The sequence below is a fragment of the Bidens hawaiensis genome, unplaced genomic scaffold (genome assembly GCF_021521415.1).
Source record: "Bidens hawaiensis isolate Kalapana, Puna unplaced genomic scaffold, B.hawaiensis_p1.1 tig00022304_1, whole genome shotgun sequence".
Taxonomy (NCBI): Eukaryota; Viridiplantae; Streptophyta; class Magnoliopsida; order Asterales; family Asteraceae; genus Bidens; species Bidens hawaiensis.
Window position 1 is genome coordinate 133,403 of NW_027493463.1, and position 15,566 is coordinate 148,968.

Sequence of the window (15,566 nt, forward strand, 5' to 3'; positions counted from 1 at the left end):
CACCAACACAAAGGGGGGCGTATGATCATACTATATTAAAGTAATCCATGTGCAAGTAATTTTGAGCAAGTAACAAGTAAACCAAAGAAGTCCATGTAGTGAATTGTAGTTTGTAAATAATGAATAAACAAAATCGTAATTTGGATAGCATATATATGCTACCCCCAAAAGTAGTTAAAGAGTAAAAAGGGGGTGTGAGAAACTCACCTTGATGTTGAAGACATACTTGAAATAAAACCGAAAGTACGTAAATGAAATCGAAGCAATTGAACGTCACGAACTAGAATTAAAAAGGAAATACAAAATTTAAAGACTAACTATTGGGATTATAAAAGTTAAATAATATTAGCTTTAGGAATGAGACATTAATTTTAATATATAAATTTCATTAACCTATGGCAAAAGAGGACTTGAGGATTTGTAATGAGTTTAACAAAAATGAATAAAGTTTATATAAATCATTTGATGCTTATTAGTTGAAGAATGATTTGTAAATAAATTATTATAACTTATTAATATAAGATTAAATAACAATATTAATAACAATTTATGATTAAACAATTTATGTTTATTCTAGTAACATAATTAATTAATTTACTAATTAATTAGCTTAAATGTTTTGCATGAAATTCTTTTAAAGAAATTATAAATATTAGTTTATGTTGAAATAAAATAAACAATAATTAATTTACTAAATTATTAATTTAAAGATATGAAGTATGCTATATCTATTGTAAAATATTTTAAATAAAAGAAATTTTTATAAATCATTATATTTAAAAGAAAATATATAAGTTTATGATGATTAACAAATCAAAACATTTAGATAAATATATATTCATGCTTGTTCTTGCACAACAACTAGGTTTGATCCAAGATTAGAAAAATCAGAGTGTTTATTTTGGATTTCCATGATCATAATGATTCTTAAGACCAAAATATAAAATTTTTATGATAAAAGTAACATGATCATGAAGAACAAATTATGAACATTCAACATTAAATCAAAACAAAAACTATAAAATGCATGGAATCATAAAACTTACTTGTTAGTGCTTTCAATCTTAAGAAAATAGTGGATTGAGGTGTGAAAATAATGGAGGATTTGTCCTCCTTTTATAGTTAAGATATGAAGTAGTTATGTCTTATGGGATTTATGAAAATTAATCATATTTAATATAATTAAAAACAAAAATTAAAATGGTTTAAAAGGTTTTCAAAGTGTTTTAACTCTTTTAGTAAATTTTATTTAATTAAAACATTAATTGTTTTATTTTTATTAGTTAATTAAAAAAATAACATATGAAAAAAATGGTAATAATAATAATCCAAGATTTATTCTAATGATTTGCATTGGAAAAGTTCATGAATAAATTATCTTTAAATGAGTATGCAATACTACAAGGATGGTAAAAAGTATATTTGCATAGAAATGATCACATAGAATACATATAACGAAAATTGAGATTAATTAATAATATTATTAAAGTATATGAATTTAGCTAGAACAAAAACCGAAAATTTAAAATGGGTCGGGTTTTCGGGTTTGAAAAGTAACGAATGTTACAGTAAACTATTTGCGTCGAGTAAAGAAATTGCCAAGGGGAGTAATGGGACTATTGTTCTAGGAGTGTATGAAGGTCGTAAGGTTTATGTGAAACGCCTTTTGCGGTCCCACCATGACGTCGCATTTAAAGAAATTCAAAACCTTATTGCTTCTGACCAACATCCAAATATTGTTCGTTGGTACGGGGTGGAATATGATCAAAATTTTGTTTATCTTTCATTGGAGCGTTGTGCTTGCAGCCTTTATGATTTGATTCAAATGTACTCGGATTCGTGTCAGAATATGGGACCGACACACTCTCAAATGATGAATGATGTCATGCGTGAGATTTGTTTGTGGAAGCCAAATGGTTATCCATCTTATATCTTGTGAAAGCTAATGAGGTGGAGTCTTTGTTATTATTGTTGTTATTGTTATTACTATTACTACCATTATTTCATTTTGACTAAAAACATGCTTTTCGTTTAAATGTTTCATAGGGATATGGTATCTGGCCTTCTAAATTTGCATGAATTCGGGATTATTCATCGGGATTTGAAGCCTCATAATGTGTTGATAGTTAAAGAAAAAGTCCTATGTGGCAAGCTTTCTGATATGGGCATAAGTAGGCGCCTTGTTGGAGACATGTCATCATTAGGATATCATGCTACAGGTAATTAACGTCAACTTAATTTTATTAATTATATTTAGACTTTTAAATGAGCCGCGGGCCGTTTTGAGTTACTTGAGACTGCCTTGCCAAAAGCATGAATCGAGCCAAGCTTAAACAAGCTCAGCCCTATTAATTTTTTGATTTTTTTAATTTGTTGTAAGGTTAAATGACCAAATTAAATTTGTTAAGTCAAATAGTGATTTGGGGATCAAATTCGTAAAATTTAAAGCTTAGGGACCAAATCTATCATTTGGCCCAAACCACAGGGACCATCCTTGTAACTCCTCTAATATTTATTTTGAGTTATTTTGTTGTAATAGTAAATGTCAAAAATACCTGATGCAGTTTTGAAAGAAATCAATGGCTCAAGAGACTCATGGTTAATCAAAAAAAGATAAATCAAACCGAAGTTCCAAGAACAATGTTCTTTTAATATAAACTTAATAGAAAACTACTCAAAACTAAACAACCATAACCCTATTTATACTAAACAATGAAAATATAAATTAGGAAACTAGATAAACACAAAATAATAAAATATATTAAAAATCATAATTCTAATTAAGAGATAATTCTACATCAATACCTCTGGAATTAACATTCTTATAATCAAATAGTGATTTTCGGGATCGAATTCATAACATAAATCATAAGTTTAGGAACAAATTCAGAATTGGCCCAAACCAACCATTCGTGTAACATAGTCTCCTAATGCTTAGTTTAACTTTAATTTTATTGCTTTGTTGCATCAGGTTCTGGAAGTTCTGGATGGCGAGCACCCGAACAACTTCTTTTGGGACGCCAAACACGGGCCGTAGATTTATTTAGTTTAGGATGTGTCCTGTTCTTCTGCATGACACGTGGCAGACACCCATTTGGCGACCATCTCGTACGTGATGTCAACGTGGCCAAAAATAAAGTCAATCTCTTCTTAGTAGAACACATTCCCGAAGCAGTTAATCTCTTCTCACAATTATTAAACCCCAATGCTGAACTCAGGTACAGCTTAATCACTTGGTCATCATCATCATTATTATCATATGCTTGAACTTATTATTATTATTTAATTATTTGTGTCAGGCCAAAGGCATCCGAGGTGTTACATCATCCTTTCTTTTGGAATTGTGAGACACGCGTGACATTCTTACGCGACACAAGTGACAGGGTGGAATTGGAGGGCAGGGAAGCTGGTTCCATTATTCTTGGAGCGTTAGAAAGTAAAGTGTGTGTGGCTTTGGGTGGAAAATGGGATGAGAAAATGGAAGATGCATTTATTGCTAATATCGGGCGTTACAGGCGGTTCAAGTATAATAGTGTTTGTGACTTGTTGATTAGAAACAAGTTGAATCATTACAGAGAATTACCCGGGGAAATTCAGGTTTGGTTTTCACTTTTCAGTTGTCCCTATGTTAAATTAAAAAATAAGATGCTGTTAATAATAAATGTTAGTTGTTTTAATACACTACATGGTTTGTAGGAATTGTTGGGATCAATACCAGAGGGCTTCGATGAGTATTTTGGCAACCGGTTTCCTAGACTCTTGATGGAGGTATACAGTGCTATGTATTATATGAATGGTTCTATAAGTACTTGGGATGATTAGTTTAACTATTTAATGTATTATATGAATGCTGTATCCCGTGTAAATATGTATTATTATTATTATTATTATTATTATTATTATTATTATTATTATTATTATATGTATCTGTAATATAGCAAACATCATTGTTGTTTATAAATCTATGTTGTATTTTAGTTTCATGGTTAATATTTCATGAGGTCAGGGTTGTCTATCAGATCGAACTTTAGTGGTAACTGAATTAGGTCTTTCTGAGACTGGATTAAAATTCATGAAAAGAAAAAACCCAATTCGGATTTTAGTTAGTTTGATTCAAATGAAACCCTTACAATGTTGTACATGTATTTCTAGGATTTGAAATACTTGACTCCTTTTTGGCTCCCATCTTTCTTCAATAAACTAATTTGAACTTTTTTAAAAGAGGGTCGAGTTTTTAAACCTGATGTGTATACTGTAACGTATACTTTAGCCTAACAACATGCTTGTTATATCTTTAGCTTTAGTAACCGTACCAAGCTTATTGTTGAAAAAGTTTTTCACTCGAATAACTCTAACTGGCTTGCTAAGGGTTAAGTAGACTAAAATGCATATTGTAGTTTAGATGGAAACTAGTTTCCCTGAAAACAGAAAACAACATTTATGGATGATTCATGTTTGAGCGTCTGAAAAGAGCCTAGTGGGCTAAAATAAAATAATAAAAGCCCGTGAATGCTAATTATTATTATTATCTACGGGGACGGGTCATCTTCACCAAATCTCGAAATAGCATCAAGTTATTGTCTCATTCGCAGCTGATGCTGCTGCTTTATTTTACCCAGGTATCATCCAATCCAATCCAATCCAATCCAATCTACTCTCTTTATTCTATTACAATTGCTTTAATCGGATCTTCCATCTATAAAATAAACACACGCTAGTTAACATTTCGAAACGAAATCCTAATTTGATTTTAGGGTTTGATCTCCAATTAAATTAAGACAACATGGCGTCTTCACTGAAGGAGATCCTAACACGGCGTCCGGTGGCGGCAACCGTCCATCTAACCATCCCAGCCGGCGGCGCACGTCCCGGGCCGCCGGTGGCCCCGGCAGTCGGTCAATACAAGGTTAACCTCATGGCATTCTGCAAGGACTTCAACGCCCGGACCCAAAAGTACAAAGCGGAGGCCCTGATTGCCGCCACTGTCACCGTGTTTAAAGACAATATGTTTGAGCTCAGTGTTCGTTCACCCCCGGTTACTTGGTTTTTAAAGAAGGCGGCTGGGATTGAGTCCTGGAGTGGGCGGCCTAGCCATGTGGTGGCCTCCACCATTACTCTGAAACATGTTTATGAGATTGCCAATGTCAAGCAAGCCGACCCCTATTGTCAGTATATGTCGCTGGAGGCCATTTCCAAATCCGTTATTGGGACCGCCAAGTCTATGGGGATTAAGGTTCACAAGGACTTGGATTCATTAATGTAAGGCCCCGTTACCGGTACCTCACTTTAACGTTGGATTTACTCATAAACGCAGTTCATAATATCAGAGTTAATAAAAACATTCGCGGAATATTGAAACATTCAAACCATTAAATTACATAACCATCCTTTCTTGTCTTAATGGGCATTCAAATTATTTAAACATAAAACATTGTCTTTTAAAACATCATAACATAACACTTCATTGAGATGCAGTGTCTTCAAAACCATGTCATGTGCTTCCCCTCAAGCAAGTTGCCTCATTCTACTCACATGCGTGCATACTAAAAGTCAGCTACGCTGAGTGAGTTCTAGTTAATCAGACGACATACAATACATTCACATACTAGCATATGCACCCGGAGGTACATACCTTCATATCTTCTTACACACTTACTTACATACGTACTTTCATTCTTTCTTTCGTACTTACTTACATACTTTCATTCATACATATACGTTTTAAAGAGCATTCCGCCCTATAACATTCGCCGATATTATTATGGTCGGTTCCCTATGTTTGTCGATATTATTAGGGTCGGTTCCCTACATTCGCCGATACTATTAGGGTCGGTTCCCTTCATTCGCCGACATTTTTAGGGTCGGTTCCCTACATTCGTGCTACTATAACATACCTGCCATTTACATACCTTCCTTGACGTTATGTGCATTCTCCGAAAAGCGTTCAAGTACCATCAACATTTCATACATACATTGTTCATACATCATACATATTCATACATACGTCATTCATACATCATACATATCAATCATACCTTTAACTAACACATGACGGCACATGCAATATCCGAAGATCGTTCACGCACCGTCAAGCAATCGTCATACATAAATCATACAAGGCATACATTTACCACCTAATGTAAGTGTATTGACTATCACATCGAGTATGCACACATCCCCGAAAACATAACAAGGAAGTGGGGCTAGAAACTCACCTCAATGCGGTTGCGTTCACCGTTTACGGTTATTCCCTTCTTGAGCTGCGCACGACTAACTGTATAATAATTATACTTATCAATAAACTATCACTACACATATCGTCTTTCTAGTTTAATTATTACCCTCAACGAACGGGGTCCGGGGGTAGCGCCCCTAACTGTATAATAGTTTAACTTGCATAATATTGATTGAAGCTTTTTTTGGTTTAATGAAGCTTTGTGTTGAAGCATATGCATTCTTGCTTTTTATTATCAGTTTTCTAAGGTTTGGCTTTGGACTCTCTTTCAACTCCTTTTTTTCCATAAGTTTTAAGTGCATAAAAATGATATCATTTATGACTATTATGATACATGTAAAATATATGAGAGTTTAGGCTAAAAGAATTGTCGAGCCCGACGCCAGTGCCTGCCCTGTGGGTAACATGGCAACGCCAATCCCTTTGATATCCCAAATGAAGGGATTCTGAACATATATGTACATATATATATATATATATATATATATATATATATATATATATATAAGGGTTCAAATAAAAAGAAAGAGTTTCCTAAGAATGGTAAGAACCAATAGATTTTTGACAAGTGGCATTACAATATATGATGGAAGAACAATTCTAAGAAACTATGTCGGCTATAGTAGTGAAAGAGTAACTATAGGAAACTATGTCGGTTTTTGGTAATTTTAAATCTCAACAATTGATTAACATGATCCAATGACTATGATTTATTCCTAGCCTTCCTAGGAAACTACTTCTTTATAGTATAACTCTTCCATATATATATATATATATATATATATATATATATATATATATATATATATATATATATATACGGGTTGGTATCATTTAAGAACTCTAAAAAAGTTAAGAACTTTTAGGAACCCGTAACAACCAAACAATTTTAAAATTTTTTTTATATATTAACAATATTTAAGAGTAGTTTTATTATATTTTATATATAATTTTTTTGATTACATATATTAATCACAAGTTTACATATATATAAAATTTATGAACTAACAAATTTACATATTGTCAAACAAAACATAGATATGTATGAAAACTAATTTTCACAATTGTAATTGTAGATATAGATATAAAAAATGATAAACTAATCTCAAAGAACATTAACATACAAAACTTTTTATAAAAAATGTTAGTTTTCAAGGTTTCCTTCAAGTTCTTAAATAATTTTACAGTTCTGTCATGATACTCATCCTATATCCTATATATACTAGTAGGTACCCGCGCGATGCGACGGGATCCGATAACTTGTCTTAAGTCTTCCACATCTCAATTATCTCATTTATATTGTTTGAACACCATTTTCATATTTACGAGTTTCGTCATCCTCTGTTACCAGTACATCTATTGGTGGATGAGTTTCTTTTGTGACTATTGTTGTACTTTTTAATTCACATTTTGTGATTTGTTCTATGTGACATTGGAATTATGCAAATAAATTACAATTTAATAAATGATAACATTATATATTTAATAATAAAACAACAGAGAGCTTAGATTTTTGATAAGTTAACTAATTTGATTTAAGACAAATGAAAAGCAGCACAATCAGTCTAAGGTTAATACAATTTGGTTTAATGTTGGGAAAACCAAGTTTAATGGTTGAGTTCACTGTTTGAAACATGGAATGGAACCAACCATGTAAACCAAGGCCACCATATTCATTCCTTTCTTTTTTAAATATATATGTTTTGAAAAATGCATTATGTAACAACTATGAACCATATTTATAAGTTTATAATAACATAATACAAATTATGCTTTTTTTAGAAAAAAAAAAGAAAAGAAACTGGTTCAAACTATCAAACCGAACCATTTTGGTCGCTGGTTTGCCAACAAAGCTGGCTAGTTCGTGGCTTTAAGCTGCAGTTAATAGTTCAGTCTAAATTATTCTTCAAAATCCCAATCTAAGTTTTCAGTAGATAATTGAGTCGTTTCATTTGAATACTAAGAAAAAACCAATCAATTTGAACAAACATGTCACTAATAAATCCATTACAAAAAAAAATGCATTACTGAAACAATAAATTAACTTGAGTACAGTCAAGTAAGGACTCTAGTCCATGTTTCGTTTTGTTTCCAAACTTCTAAAAAACCAAATCATATAACCAACCAACTACCAACAAAAAATGTAACAAACCATAAACAAAATGGCTCATTATTTATGCTCACATCACAGTTGACTAATCATGTTTTTCAATTGACTTGAAAGGATTCAATAATCTTAGAACCTTGGGGTTTGATAGACGTTTGACCTAGAAAACTTTTTTCGATCATCTCGTTAAAATCGCAAATGAAGAACACAAAGGCAAAAGAAATTATTGCAAGAAGCATAATATAATTTGTTTAGTCATATATATTCTTAAAAACTCAAATATTATATAATACTTACCCTATTCTTTTTACTGCAACACAATTACAGTTTGAGTTTCAAAATCGAAACATTCCCAGCACACTACTTTGATCCATAAAAAGTCAAACTTGCCCAAGTTTCAACATTGACCATAGGCTTTTTTTATTTATACTTTTCAAAATGATCACTTCACCCCTAATATCAACAATCTTCCTTTTCAGTACATGACTAACTCGAAAAAGACACAATTAAAATCAAGAAAATGCTAAACAAAAAATTTATAAATTTAGGGACATATAAAATGTATAGAAAATGCTAAACAATGGCAACTTAAATGTTAGTTATTATTGAATTTCATTCAAGTCACATCACAGTTAACAAACCATAACACCATTGTCGAATTTCATCTCCTTGCAGCATTAAGGTCAATCCTCATTCTTGTATCACTATCCAATGGTAAGTAGAAAGGGATGGCTGCACATCAAGAACACAACATTTATTATTCGTACACTTTAATGTTTTATCACATAGTATCACCACTTGGTCCATTCCATAGTAAGAACATAAGCATTTCCTCTAGACATTGAAAAGTAAATGTCGAACCCGATTTCAACACCATTCCAGTTTTGCCTTGATGGGACCGCTCCGAGCATGGTGGTGGTGTCAAAAATTGGGTCATAGTAAGAGAAAGTGTTGCTCAGGATGCAGTTGATGTCAAATGCAACAACTGTCTGCAAATCCTCTTTGTCATCCCATCTCATAAAGACTCATTGCTCTCTTTTGGGGTCCGTACGAGGATAACTGCAATGTGTGACACCATTCATCTGCTCAAAAAACAACAAACTCAAAACGGGAATTATCCCATATCTAAGATATTTTTTATAACCCACAGTCCGACATCAATTAAAGCAAGAAATTATCCTAAATTCGTAAAAATTTCACAACTCTATGTGACCTTTACTACAACCAACTTCAAGAAATTCAAGAAAGCTATAAGCTAACACAAACATGTGCCAGTTTTTACAACCCACATCAAGAAATTGAATAAAACTATAAATTAATCCATGACATTTTTGACCATCTTAATTTGGAAGTTGTTTAAAACAGTAAATTAACAAAATTCGTGACTTCTTGACAACCTACTTTAAGAAAACTAATCAATAAAATTTTGTGGCATTTTTTATTTCCCACATATAACCATATCTAGAAAATGGTTTAAAACATCACATTATCACAAATCTGTTACTTTGTTTGACAGCCCATATCATTATATCTACTATTATAATAAACAAAAGTCATTGTGTTGCCACATGACACCTAATTGTCATATTTTTGTGCCAAATGGCATCATTATTGTTCAACATTGAAAGTCAAAACTATATAATTTAAACAATTAATAAATATATTAAACATACCATATTAACCATTTAACTATGATTTTATAGTTATAAATAAAGTTAAAAAAAAGTTGGAATAAAAGAATGTATGTAGAATTTTTTAAACTCATTTTAGTGTGTGTAAATTCACGTATGCTTTTAATTTTTTAGTGACCAGTTTAGAATGTGTCACTATTTTTCTTTACTTTGAGCAATACGAAAATGGTTCATATCACATGATTACTTTTTTACTTTTAATTCTATATAATTAACTTTTTTATATTATATGTATTGATAACTTTTTCTAAAATGACAAATTTCAACACTCAAGGAGAATAATTGATTGATTATGCATATCAGTACTCTTTCTTTTATATCTAATAATTACGTGATTTTTTTATGTCATATCAGTACTCTTTCTTTTATATATAATAATTACAAATGTATATAGGTTTAAAAGTAACAGTAATATACAATAACCTCCCGAATCTACATCCTCACGATTACAACTCGAAGTAACGTCTTCACACTGGCAACCGGAATCGACGTCTTCAATGTATGCAGCATATGTTCAATCTCTTCCACTGTGTATCCACAGAGTTCAACCTTTATTCGACCCTTTGAGTAAACGGGTCAAATTTGCTACTTGTGTTCTCTTATAGCTGTCAAAATGGAGGGGTTATGTCAGTCGGCACAACGCATAATAACCGATTTGGTCAATACACATTTTTTTTACTTTTACACACAAATATAAAACTCACTATAACTGTTAAGTTTCTTGTATATTGTTGGAGCTAAGTAAAATGTGTCAAGATCATCTGAAGTTAAAACTTTAGTAAGAAGGCATGTTTAACACTGAAAAAAATTGTTATAAAATGCCTATAACGTTATTTGTATTAAACTTTCCTTGCTGATATAACCAAATATGCAGTTGTCCTTACATATAATTTTATAACGTGCGACATGAATTACAAAAAAAGAATGAAGTAAGCCACAAAAGTTTATTTTTTATTAGTTATGGATGGTTAATAATTAATATCATTAAACCTCGGGTTTGAATACTTTGGTAAAAAAATTTTAACAATAGAAACTATTGCAGTTGTTAGTTAAGTAGAAATATATGTTGAGACTAAACGTACCACCCCCTTCTCTACTTGTCATACCCCTCCCCTAGATTTTTCATTCTTTTAACAATTTTATTTGACATATTACTCCCCTGTAACATTTTTTTACATTTTATAATTTTCTTTTAAAATGTCAAACCAAAAACTATAAAGTTTTTATTTTTATATTTATTATTTTTATATGTCGCTCTTTTTGTGTGGTATCGGTTTTGGTTTAAGGCCGAAACAGAGGTGTATTTTGGTATAATTTAGTTGGATATTGGTGATAATCGGTTACGAGATTTGGTATATTGAATTCGCGATCGAGTTATGAAGGTTTTGATAGGTTATTTGTGTGATTTGGTTTAGAATCGAGATAGTATTACAAATTTTAAGTTTCTGAGTTTCTGGGTTGATGTTCATCATTTCCAGATTTCTGGAAATCTTTTGTTGAAGATTTGAAGATTCAAAGATGAACATGATTCGTTATCATCTTTATGGTGATTCGCTATCTTGTTTCCTTTGATTCGTTATCTAGGTGAGTTGATTCGTTATTAATTACAAGTGATTCGCTAGCCAATTCGCATCAATAGATGATTCGTGTTATCTAATTCGTTGATTGAGTTAACTGATTCGTGTGACACGTGTCTACTTTGGGATTTGTGTCAAAACAACCTTTGCCACGTGGCATAAGGTGTCAGAGTTTATTACAAACCGTTGTAACAACCTGATTCGTTACAAGTGTGGTTCGCTACTAACTGTAGCTGGTTCGTTATCTATTTCGCTAAGTCTTCCTTAGTGATTCGTTACTGATTCTCATTCTGATTCGTTAAGATTACACCCTGCAATTCGCTAGCCAATTCGTTAGTTTGACTTTTTGTTAAATCTGATTCGTTGACTTTCTGATTCGTTAGATTGATTCGTTAAACTCAATCTTGATTCTCTATCTTATCAATCTTAGATTCTTTAAGATTTGATTCGCTAATCTACTGTTCATAGTTCGTTACAACTGTTTACAGTTCGTTAATCGTATTTGCTTGTTGATTCGTTACACCCTTGAATTGTTGAAACTTGTCAAAAATGGCCGGTATGTATGCATTAGCTTCTCAAAACATGTTGATGCAACAAATGTTGCTACTTGATACCGAGATAGGTTCACATTCGAAATGTCCAAGATTGATGAAGTTTAGTGACTTTGCCAAGTGGGAACCTCGGTTTCGTGCTCATTTGGGGTCTGTTCACCCTGATTGCTCATATTGTCTCGATGAAGTTTATATGAAACCAATGATTGGTGATGATACTATTGGGTATACTCTTAAAGCTGTTTCTCAATACTCACAAGAAGGGAAGAAAGCTTTAGAAATCGAGATAAAAGCCTATTCCACTCTTACTATGGCATTGCCAGAAAATATCTTTCATCAAGTGGGTAGTATCAAGAGATATGCTTCTTTATTTCAACATCTGCGTATGAGAAGTATGGGAAACACAGCTGAGAGTAAGAAAGTGATGCTCAAGTTTCAGTTTCGAAACTTTAATTTATGAAGGGAGAAACAGTTGAAGAGATGATTACACGGTTTAATCATTTAATTGCTGAAATGGACAAGATGAAATTAGAAATTTCTGAAACTGATAAAATTGACACTATTAAGAGTGTGCTTCCAAGTTCTTACTCGACATTTCTAATGGTTTTGAAAGAGAATGACTATTTCTTGAATGAAGACTTGACTGCACTTGAATTTTTACAAAAGATCGAAGCTAGAGAATATGATCTTAAGTGTCAAAAATCCTCCAAGGAAAGTCAAGATCCAGCTTTCTATGGTGGAAGTATGCCTCTTAGTTCAACGATCTCTCCAATAAATGCTTTTCTTACTCAAGCTGCAAGTGAAAAGGAATCAACTATGTTTAATGATCCAAAAGTATGTTTCTACTCTGCTGGTAATTCTGGATTGTCTGGTAGTTCTGGAAGTTCAACTACTACTAATCCATTTGCTTCACCACCTAGTGTTAATATGAAGGAAGCTGAGCAAAACTTTGCTTTCCTGACAGCTTTCATGTCTTCATATGAAAACTTGGTAAGTAGTAAGATTGCCACAAGTGATTTAACTGATGAGGACTATGATCAGATAGATCCAGATGATTTGGAAATCATGGATTTAAAGTGGAACATGGCTATGATCATCGGTGAAGTTAAAAGATTCATGCAGAGAACTGGAAAAGATCTTCCGGCTTTAAACAAGAAATTGGGTTTTGACAAGTTAAAAGTAAAATGCTATAATTGTCAAGAATTTGGGCATTTCGCAAAGGAATGTGACAAACCAAAGAAAGAATAACTTAGATCTATGTACAAGTTCTCTGCCTAAATTATGACATAATCTACCTATTTATAGGCCAAAGCCCAATTCTCAATAAATATAGATTAGAAACAAAGACGAGACAACCTATAACTTATTCGATCGCTACGGACACCGAAACCGTGCACTAACAGACTCCCCTTTTTCCGTAGCTATCGAATACTTTATCCTTGAATACTTTAACTGCAAATCACCAGTCACAAACCGTGCACTAACAGACTCCCCCTTGACTGATGATTTTCGGGCTTGTGTAGACAAACAATCTTTAAATCTTTTTCAGCAAACCAATAACTTGTAGCTTCTCATATTAGATCTCCCCCTCAAAGTGAGAAACTCTTGGAGATCATCCAGATCATCCATTGGCGGATGATATGGTTCAATCTTTTAACAATCAGCAGCAAGTCATCAGCTATCTGTCAGCACCGGTAAAGAAAAACATATCTTTACGTTTAACCTTGTCATACATCTTCATGAACAACTCGATCATTCAACATCTTTCACTTCGGTCTTCCCTCTCTTGATAACGTTTATCCCAAATAACTCTTTGAAGCTATTCCACATCTCGTTCGCGAAGATGCACTAATGTTTGGGCATATGATTCAGAGTTCCAACCTCCATTAATAAACCCCAAATGATAAAATTCTTCAATCAAATGACAAGACTCGTATATTCTTCAATAAGATCAACACGTTCGAGAATCGTCCCCCTCAACAGAAGTAATCCGCCGTATACTCGTAGCCAACATAGTCAGGATCAAGTCCCCAGAAAGAAGTAAACAAACAAACACTCGTATCCCACATAGTCAGGTTTCAATCTTTGAATGGATTAATCACCAATCGAAAAACAACTGCAGTCTTAAACTCAGTTAAACGTAGCTTTGCTAGCATGAATTACCACCCGAAATGCAGTAAATTTTCAAGAAACCTTGCAAACGTAAAAAGATACAAGCCTAATAATCTCAAATGAAAGTATTATCTCCCCCTTTTCTTGACAAATTCGGCAAGGTCTTAAATAAGATTCAAGGTTCAAGGTTCACAAACAAACACACTCCTCCTTAAATTACACGAGATCTCCCCCTTGACCAACCGAAACACGTAAACAGTCGGCCGGAAAATATATTACCAAAATTTACATGAAGAGTCTCCAATACCTTAGGAACATCCTAGAAAAATTTCAATTAAGAAAATTTTTCCCAATTTTCCCGCCAAAAATTCATCGAAATTTTTCGAAAAATAAATATTAATGCCAAAATTTTCAAAAATGAAATCTCACTTACGAGGAGCATTCAGGAAAAAATTCGCGCAAGAAAATTTTTCCCGCCATTTTTTTTTACCAATTGCCTCTCCATTCGTTATAAATATTCAATCTTAGTTCGTGCTCGTCATTCGTTAACTTAATCTCCGATTCGTTACACACTTAACGAATTAACTCAATTCGTTATAAATTACCAACTCCAATTCGCTATAACTTTACACGAATGGCCTCTCATTCGTTAAGAATTTCAATTCGTCATACACATAACGAGTTACCTTAATTCGTTACCAATACCTTAGCGAATTAACTTAACGAATTGCCTTAATTCGTTACCTTTAACTTAACGAAATACACCTTAAGTCGTTACATTTACCTTAGCGAATTAACTTAATTCGTTAAATTTTCCATAACGAATTGCTACAGTAGTTCGTTAGACTTATGTAACAAATCAGCTACAGTAATAACGAATTAGGAAGTTAGATCTGAACTGTTCGCTGGAAAAACGAATTTCGCCGGAAAATTCTGTTACAGTGGCCGGAAAAACCAGATCTGGCCGGAAACTGCATTTTCAAGCTGCATCCATGGCAGATTCATCAAAACCACTTAATTATCCATAAAAATCTACCTGAACACTCGGTTTTTCATCACAATTCCGAATCCATAATCAGTATAACTTAACACTCACTGAATTATCACCAAATAAATCAACCCGAAACAATGCTCTTTCATCGCAAAACCTTCAATACACCATAATTAACCACCAAAATCCACAGAAATATGTCGATTTCAATTATAATCACAAATCCGTCATCCAATTAACTTAACAATAACTAAATCATCATAAACCGAATCAAAAGTTAACATGCTCTTCCATGGTGAATC

At 32.7% G+C, this 15,566-nt stretch overlaps 1 protein-coding gene and 1 pseudogene across 1 annotated transcript; both read left to right on the forward strand.

Moving 5' to 3' along the window:
* Positions 1-3,818, forward strand: part of LOC143565205 (serine/threonine-protein kinase/endoribonuclease IRE1a-like) — a 29,754-nt pseudogene extending 25,936 nt beyond the window's left edge.
* A 929-nt stretch (positions 3,819-4,747) lies between these two features.
* Positions 4,748-5,263, forward strand: LOC143565202 (uncharacterized). The gene has a single exon (XM_077052245.1). The coding sequence runs from the start codon at positions 4,784-4,786 to the stop codon at positions 5,261-5,263; it is 480 nt and encodes a 159-aa protein (XP_076908360.1). The 5' UTR covers positions 4,748-4,783.
* The last annotated feature ends 10,303 nt before the right edge of the window (positions 5,264-15,566 follow it).